This window comes from Notamacropus eugenii, chromosome 6, assembly GCF_028372415.1.
Source record: "Notamacropus eugenii isolate mMacEug1 chromosome 6, mMacEug1.pri_v2, whole genome shotgun sequence".
NCBI lineage: Eukaryota > Metazoa > Chordata > Mammalia > Diprotodontia > Macropodidae > Notamacropus > Notamacropus eugenii.
Genome location: NC_092877.1, coordinates 107,338,962 through 107,348,373, shown reverse-complemented (window position 1 = coordinate 107,348,373; position 9,412 = coordinate 107,338,962). Strand labels below are relative to the sequence as shown.

Here is a 9,412-nt window from a genome sequence, read left to right as displayed (position 1 = left end):
CTTACTTGATTATATAGATCACTCAATTTGTCTCTTTCTGCAGTTAATAGTTTCACATTGCATTGTATTTCCCCCATGTGGTTTTCAAATCTGTCCAGCATAGACTGAAGTTCATCTCTCTCTTTTGTAATCATGCTGAGTTCTGAAATGTAAGTATCCTGCAAAATAATATCAAAAAAGAATTTATCATGTTACAATATTAACAAATTATATTTAATGACTGAAATCAATCCATAAAAAACTATATATATGTATAAAAAAGTCAACTATTCTAAAATAAGACTTTATTTGTATAATTTTATTTGTAAAATTCAAGGTGCGTACCACACACCAAGTTCCTAAGTGAAGGAATAAGGCCGTGAACCTGTTCTGCTCAATATTCTTATCAATGCTTTAGAGAAAGACATAAATCGTGCTTATCAAACTCTTGACTAGCATAAAGTTAGTGCAACAAATAAAAGGGCAAAAACAAAAGCCAAAATGATTCCAAAAGCCTAGAACAATGAATTAAATCTAATAAAATGATAGTTAAATAAGTTAAATGCAGGTTACTATGCCTGAATTCAAATAACAACTGCACAAATTCCATCATGGTAAAACTGAGACCCTTTCCCTTAAGGGAGAGGTGGGGTAGGTAGACAGAAACAGTCAGAACAACCAAGGAGCCGATCAACTGTAGCCCATGACACCAAGGAATTCTACCAACTCCTGTGTTAACTTTACCTGGCCTACTCATGACTGGCACATTTTAAGTGAAGATCATACCCTACAATGGTGGGTCTGTAAAAGATTACAGTTCCCTCTGTACTCTACAGACTCCCAGTGACAGCCTGAGTTTTAGGAAGAGCTGCTTGTCTAGAACTAGTGCTTCATGTCCCCGAAACAGTCAATATTGGGACTCTGGTAGCAGTGAATGAGTGTGTGTCCATAACACATGCATCCTCAATATTCTTTGTCCAATAAATAAAATTCTTACTTAGATCAACTTAGGCTATGTATTTGTACCTTGAAATTGCAGACTGAACTGAAAGAATCAGATAAGAGTTGATATGAAAAAAACCTGAAGTTAATATTACAATGCAATCTTTTACTGAGACTTTTAACATAACTTAAATAACTTGGTTTCCTATGTTATGACACCTTACTATATCGACACATGATGACAGGTTGTTGATATAGAAATTGAAAATGAAAAACTTTTCAACTTGAAAATGTGATATCCAATAGACCAGAAATGATGGTACAACTGAAATTTAGGCCAGACCAAGAGGAAAATGTCACCAGAATTACTGATTTAAAAATCACTTTTAAATAATACAAAATATTCATGTTAGCACCCTGAAAAATATGAAAAACAAAAACTCAACTTTTGCAGAACTGCATTTAAAGTAACAACAAATCATGATCAGCATCACTCTGTGATTCCTTTGTTTTATCCACTGCTTTTGACAAAAAAAAAAGCATTACCTTTTCTGAACTTTTAATACTTAAACTTTTTTCATGTCTTGAACTCCGTGCAGGTATAGACTGGCGCTTTATTATCTTTTGGAGTCTTTCTAGCTCTTTCTTATAATGATCTCGTTCTTCTTCTACACTCTTGACAAATACATCTAGACGAGAAGGTGACTTTTTCTTATGTGAAACACCATATTCTTTCTTCATTCTCTCTAATTCCAAGACAAGCTCTCTTTCTGTAAGTCAATGTGGGATAAAATTATGTAAAAGAGGATTTTTTGCGGGGAGGAAGGTTTTTTTGAATATTTTTTGTCTTAATTTTAAATTATAAATTGTTTAAAAAATTATTTAAATATTGAATTCCTAGAATACAAATACAATACTAAAGAGTAAGGAATATTTTTCTGGGTAGCTTATTAATAAGTACCACACATTAATAAAGAAAAAAACAGGTTAAATGTTCGCATGGAAAATGCAGTTATAAAATTTGAACTCACCACTACCCCAAATTCAAAATACCAAAAAGTTCAACTCTAAATCACTTTTTAGTATTTGAAAACTACATTAGCAGCCACAGTAGCAATTTCCACAGCTCTCAGCCCACAGACAAGTAAAGGGGTCAAACAAACTGGTCAGAAGATTACAGAGGCCCCTGTGTTGGCACTGGAACAGAATTCTGTTACATTGCCTATACTTGGATCTGGGTTGCAGTCCTGACTGGCAGTTCCAGAGTGAGGAGAATCACAAGCACACCAGAACTTGTATCTACAGGGAAGTGGAAACCCTGGTCACAGTTCCAGGGTGGAAAAGAGTGCTTGTGGTTATTCACAGACCAGAGCACAGGCCAAAGAATACTAAATACACCTCTCCTTAGATCATGTCACCTTAGAAAAATTATAAACTTACAGGTCCCTAGAAGTACCTCTGAAATCTGATGCACAAAATCTCTGAAGCTTGGGAAGCCCTCCACCCTGGAAGCAGAGCTCCACTTTAGAAAAGAGTTAAAAGTCAAGAAATAGGGCGGAAAAATGAACAAACAACAGGAAAATTCTCACTATAGAAAGCTGCTATGGTGACAAGAAAGATCAAAACACACACTCTGAAGAAGACAATAAAGTCAAAAACTGCTAAAACCAAAGCCTCCAAGAATAATTGAATGGGTCTCAGGCCACAGAAGAGCTCAAAAAAAAAAGAGAGATTTTAATAATCAAGTAAGAGGGGCAGAAGAAAAATTGGGAAGAGAAATGAGAGTAATGCAAGAAAATCATGAAAAATGAGTCAGCTTGGAAAAGGAGGCACAAAAAATACTGAAGCAAACAACATCTTAAAAAACAGAATAGGCCAAGTGGGAAAAAAAAATGGCACAAAAACCCAGTGAGGAGAAGAATGTCTTGAGGAGCAAAACTGGACAAACAGAAAGAGAAATACAAAAGTTCACTGAAGAGAACTCCTTAAAAAGTAGAACTGGCTGAAACGGGAAGAGGTAGAAAAGCTCACAGAAGAAAATAATTCCTTAAAAATTAGAATTGGGCAAATGGAAGCTAATGACTTTATGATACATCAAGAAACAATATAAGAAAATCAAAAGTATGAAAAAAGCAAAGAAACTGTGAAATATCTCACTGGAAAAACAAGTGACCCATAAAATAGAAACTGGAGAGATAATTTAAAAATTACTGGACTTCTGGAAAGCCACGATCAAAAAAAGAACCTAGACATATTTCAAGAAATTATCAAAGAAAACTGCCCTGATATTCTAAAACCAGAGGGCAAACTAGAAACTGAAAGAATTCACCAATTACTTTCTCAAAGAGATCCCAAAATGAAAACTCCCAGGAATATTATAGCCAAATTCCAGAGCACCTAGGTTAAAGAGAAATATTGTAAGCAGCCAAAAAGAAACAACTCAGGTATCATGGAGCCAAAGTCAGAATACGACAAGATTTAGCAGCTTTTACATTAAAGATAAGAGGGTTTGGAATATGATATTCCAGAGGGCAAAGGAGTCAAGATTACAACCAAGAATTGCCTATCCAGAAAAACTGAGTATAATCCTTCAGGGGAAAAAATGGAGATTCAATGAAATAGAGGACTTTGAAGCATTCCTGAGGAAAAGAGTAGAGGTGAATAGAAAATTTGACTTTCAAATGCAAGACTCAAAAGAACCATAAGAAGGTAAACAAGAAAGGGAAATCATAAGGAACTCAATAAGGTTAAACTATTCACATTCCTACATGGGAAGATGATATTTGTAATTCATCAGAACCTTCTCATTATCAGGGAATTTAAAAGGAATATACATTGACAGAGGGCATAGGTGTGAGTTGAATATGATAGGTTGATCTCTAAATAAAATAAAATTATGAGATAAGAAAGAGGAATGCACCGGGAGAAAGGGAAAGGGAGAGGTAGAATGGGGGAGGTAGTGGTGAATGCTTGAACTTCACTCTCATTGGAATCTGCTCAAATTGGGAATAACACACAGACTCAGACGGGTATAGAAATCTATATTACTCTACAGGAAAGTAGGATGGGAAGGTTAGGAGGGAGGGAGGAGTGATTGAAGGGAGGGCAAACTGGGGGAGGTGGTACTTAGAAACAAAACACAAGAAGAGATAGGGTAAAAAGAGAGTAAAATAAATGGGGGGAAATAGGATGGAGGGAAATACAGTTAGCAATCAAAACTCAAAGAATTGTCTGCAGCAAATTTCTCTGATAAAGACTTCATTTCTTAAATATATAGAGAACTAAGTCATATTTATAAAAATAAGAGCCACTGAACAGGCAGTTTTTAGATGATGCAATCAAAGGTCTCTATAGCTATATTAAAAAAATGCTCTAAATCACTACTGATTAAAGAAATGCAAATTAAAACAATTCTGAGGTACTACCTCAAACCTAAATTGGCTAATATGAAAGGGGAAAAAATGACAAATGTTGGAAGAGATGTAGGAAAACTGAGACACTAATGCACTGTTGGAGTTGTGAACTAATTCAACCATTCTGTAGAGCAATTTGGAACTATGCCCCAAGGGCTGTAAAACCATGCATTTTGTCCATATATATATATATATATATATATATATATATATACACATACATATATATGTGTGTGTGTGTGTGTGTGTGTATATATGTATATATATATATATATATATATATACATACATATATATGTGTGTGTGTGTGTATATATGTATATATATATATATATACATACATATATATGTGTGTGTGTGTGTGTGTGTGTATATATGTATATATATATATATATATATATATATATATATATATATATATATATATATATGCATAAAATGTTTATAGAGCCTCTTTTCTGGAGATAAAGAATTGGAAACTGAAGGAAAGCCCATCAACTGAGGAATGGCTGAACAAACTGTGGTATGTGATTATGATGGAATACTACTGCATTATAAAAAATGATGAGTAGGATTCTCTCAGAAAAACCTAGAAAGTCTTGCATGGATTGATGCAAAGGGAAATGTAGTTTGTACAAAGTAACAGTACAATGATCAACTGTGAATGCCTTAGCTAATTCTCAGCAATCCAATGATCCAAGACAACTCTGAAGGACTTATGATGAAAAATGCTATCCATTCCCAGAGAAAGAACTGATGGAGTCTGAATACAGATCAAAGCATACCTTTTTTTTTTTTTAAACTTCCTTTGTTTTCTTTGGTTTGCTTTTTTTTTTTTTGGTCTGGCTTTTTTTTGGTCTATATTTTCTTCCACAACTTGACTAACACAGAAATATGTTTTCCATGACCACACATACATAATAACTTAAATCAAAATGCTTGCCTTCTCAACGAGGGGAGAGAGAAAGTAGAAAGAGAATTTGGAACTTAAAATTTTTAAAAATAAATGTTAAAAATTATCTTTACATGTAACTAGGGAAAAATAAATACGAAATAAATACTTTTTTTTTAAAAGAAAGAGTATTTTACAATGATAATAATCTACCAATGTTGCTGTTTGCCTATGAGGCACGGAACACAATAATCCTGAAGATCTGAAAGTCACTATTAATGCAGAGGCCTATGGGGAGGCACACAGTGGATATCTACAGGCTGCCATATATTGAGGGAGTTAGGACAGCAAATGGGTGATTTATGAGAACTGAGTGAACTACAATGATTCCATCCCATGACTCTCAATTCTGGAGCTGGTTCAGTTCCCTTTCTATTCAATTATGGGTCTAATCCCAAATTCAATCTTGTGAAAAAACTTTATTCAATGATGAGAATTTGGAGAAAACCTTACCATATTGTTTGAACTTAGTCTTATGTGGCTGGGAAGCTGGATTACCCTATCTGTTATTTAGACACTAAGAACCCAGGTTCTGCTGACCGGAAACCTGGTCAGATCCTAAAATTGATGCAAGGAGTTTTCCCACAATTATACATCTCAAGTAACCCATATGTTCTATCTGAAAACTGGCTCTGTACTGGTCAATCACTTACTGTTTCCATCTTCCTTTGATTGTATAGACACTTGAAAGGAGTAAAACACCTCCTTTTCTGAATTCAGGGAATTGTACCTATTCACTTTCCCCCTTCCATTCTGGAAAGTTCTTAGTCTTTCACCCAATTAGAAATAAGATTACTTAATACTGTATTGTTTCTTTTTAATTAATTGGCCTTATTTGATTGTTTTTAATGTGTAAAAATCTCTCTATATATACATTCAGGGTCCAGTGCCAAAGTTGAGAAGGCAACTAACTGGTCCTGATTTGTTGGGGAATTGCCATGCATTGCTTAATACATCAAAATTCTTGGAAGCTTGAACCTTTGTTTGCTCATTCATTTCACCTTTCACCTGCCCCAGTATAGCAACTGAGTAAAAAAACAGCACAGTAAAAAGAATACTGTTTTAGCCATCAGCCTTATCTGAAGGCTTTAGTGGAATAACCAGAGCAGAAATCCCAGACCAAATAGTTATAGTTCTGTCACTACTCAGCTCACCAACAGTAGCCAAGTCCAGCAACAATTTAATGATGCTTCCAACCAGGGATAAATACACAGCCAACTTACTCTGGCACAGACTTCAATCAGGAACTTGCAGAGTTCAGTCAGGAGGGTAGTGAGCAGATTTTGCCTGAGATCACATAATTTGGGGAACACTGAAAGCTTGCAAACCTCTAGCCTGAGCTGACCATAAGATCTTGGAATAGCACAATACCAAATATCTAAAAAAGGCAGCAGAAAGACCTAAGGGGACAAAAATAGTTCAAATAGTCCTCCCAGAAGTGCACACAGCCTGAATTGCACACAAAATTCAAAGTTTGGAAGCAGGGTAGAATAATGAGCAAAACAAAAAAGAATCCCATGATAAAAAAGTACTGACAGGGAAGCTCAAGATACAAACTCAGGAAAAAAAAATTATTCGAAAACAACTACGAGCAAAGTCTCAAAGAAAAATGCATACTGGATACAAATCTAACCAGAATTCCTTAAAGAAATAAAGAAAATTAAAAAAAAATTTTTAAACATGATTTAAAAAACAAAACAAGAGAGCTAGAAGAAAAATGGAAAAAGAAATGAGAGCTACAGAAGAAAAAATTCAAAAAAAGAAATAACAACTTAGAAAGTTACAAAAACCTCATCTGAGAAAAAATAAAACTGTGAAAATTAGAACTGACCAAATAGAAACTAATAACTCCATGAGACATCAACAAGTACTAAAAATAAAGTTTTGACTGAAAAATAGAAGCTGTAAGATGTGTCCCAGCAAAACAACTGCCCCAGAAAAAATATCCAGGAGAGACTTCTGGGTCATGTGAGCTAGAAGATGGTAGACGAGACATTTTCTACAATCCCCATCATCTCTCAAACTTCTCTAAAATAGAAATCATGCACCAGAGGCAGAGTTACTCCAGGGAGATTTCAGATGAAGAAATCAAAGCTAACTACAGCATATGAAAAAGTGCTCTAAATCATTATTAACTAGAGAAATGTAATTAAAACAGCTCTGAGGTACCACCTCATACCTATCAGTCTACTAAGACAGAAAAGGAAAATGACAAAGGTTGGAGGGGACGTGAGAAAACCAGTACACTGATGTACTGTTGGTGGAGTTGTGAACTGATCCAGCCACTCTAGAGAGCAATTTGGAACTATGCCCAAAGTGCTATACAATTGTGCACACCCTTTGACCCAGTAATAACACTACTAGATCTGTATACAAAAGAGATTAAAGTGAAAGGACATATATGCACAAAAATATTTAAAGCAGCTCTTTTTGTAGTGGCAAAGAAATGGAAATTGGGGGAAAAGTGGATCAAATGATGAATGGCTGAACAAACTGTAATAGCAATATTGTACAATGATCAACTGTAAAGGATTTTGCTATTCTCAGCAATACAATGATCCTGGACAATTCTGAAAGACTTAGACGAATGGGGTGGAGCCAAGATGGCTGAGTAGAAGGATGACCTGTACGAGCTCTCCCCCCATAGCCCATAAAATACCTGTAAAAAATGACTCTAAACACAATTCTAGAGCAGCAGAAGCCACAAAACAACAGGGTGAAAGAGATTTTCAGCCCAAGGAAGCCTGGAAGACCGACAGGAAAGATCTATCTCACCCGACTCAGAGCAGAGTGCAGCCTGGCCTTGGCCGCGCGTGGAGCAGCAGGGACAGAATTAGAGCAGGCTTCAGGGTGCCACAGGCAGCAGCTGCAGTTCCCAGATCCCTCAACCCACAAACACCAGAGACAACTTCAAAGGTCAGTGAGAAAGCTCTTTCACCTGACTGAGAAGGGAGTAAGGTCCTCCCCTATCCCCAGTCCCAAGTGGCGGCAGTGTCTATTGTTGGAACTCTCAGCCTAAAGACCCTGGGGGAATCAAGCAGCTGATCTGAATCTCAGCCCTAAGTGGCGGTCCTGGGGTGAGAAGGAACACTGGCTTGTGGAGCTGGTGGAGGCTCTGGAGAGGGAATTCTATGTGCAGATCCTGGGCAGAAAAGCTTGCAGTAGGTTCCCAGAGAGAACACAGGTCATGAGGAGAAAACTCCTCTCCCATGATTGTATCACCTTGGAGGAACTGAGAACTTACAGGTCCTCAGAGTATATCCTCCTTTGAGTCCTCCTAAAGGACTCAAAAGTCAAGTAACTGGCTGGGAAAATGTCCAAAAAAGGGAAAAAAATAAGACTATAAAAGTTTACTTTCTTGGTGAACAATTATTTTCTTCCATCCTTTTGGATGAGGAAGAACAATGCATAACATCAGAGGAAGACATAAAAGTAAAGGCTTCTCTTCATCCAAAACCTCCAAAATAAATACGCAGTGGTCTCAGGCCATGGAACAGCTCCAAAAGGATTTTGAAAATCAAGTAAGAGAGGTGGAGGAAAAACTGGAAAGAGAAATGAGAGCAATGCAAGAAAATCATGAAAAGCGAGTCAACAGTTTGCTAAAGGAGATCCAAAAAAATATAGAAGAAAATAACATCTTTAAAAATAGACTAACTCAAATGGCAAAAGAGGCCCAAAAGGCCAATGAGAAGAATGTTTTAAAAAGCAGAATTAGCCAAATGGAAAAGGAGGTTCAAAAGCTCACTGAAGAAAATAGTTCTTTCAAAATCAGAATGGACCAGATGGAGGCTAAGGACTATGAGAAACCAAGAAATTACAAAACAAAACCAAAAGAATGAAAAAACAGAAGACAATGTGAAATATCTCATTGGAAAAAACAACTGACCTGGAAAATAGAACCAGGAGAGACAATTTAAAAATTATAGGACTACCTGTAAGCTATGATCAAAAAAAGAGCCTAGACATCATTTTTCATGAAATTATCAAGGAAAACTGCCCTGATATACTAGAACCAGAGGGCAAAATAAATATTGAAAGAATCCACAGATAACCTCCTGAAAGAGATCTGAAAAGAAAAACTCCTAGGAATATTGTAGCCAAATTCTAGAGTTCCCACGTCAAGGAG

General features: G+C 36.0%; 1 protein-coding gene across 7 annotated transcripts in view; it reads right to left on the bottom strand.

Moving 5' to 3' along the window:
- Nucleotides 1-9,412, bottom strand: part of CEP135 (centrosomal protein 135) — a 277,569-nt gene that overhangs the window by 241,292 nt on the left and 26,865 nt on the right. For all 7 annotated transcript variants that reach the window (XR_011969605.1, XR_011969600.1, XR_011969602.1 and 4 more), the window contains 2 exons: nt 1,468-1,691; nt 6-158 (listed from right to left, as the gene is read on the bottom strand). Coding sequence is in view for 1 of the 7 variants with exons in the window: in XM_072620822.1 (XP_072476923.1) it covers nt 6-158; nt 1,468-1,691 (377 nt within the window). In the remaining 6 variants the exon portion in view is untranslated. The remainder of the gene's footprint in view (nt 1-5; nt 159-1,467; nt 1,692-9,412) is intronic.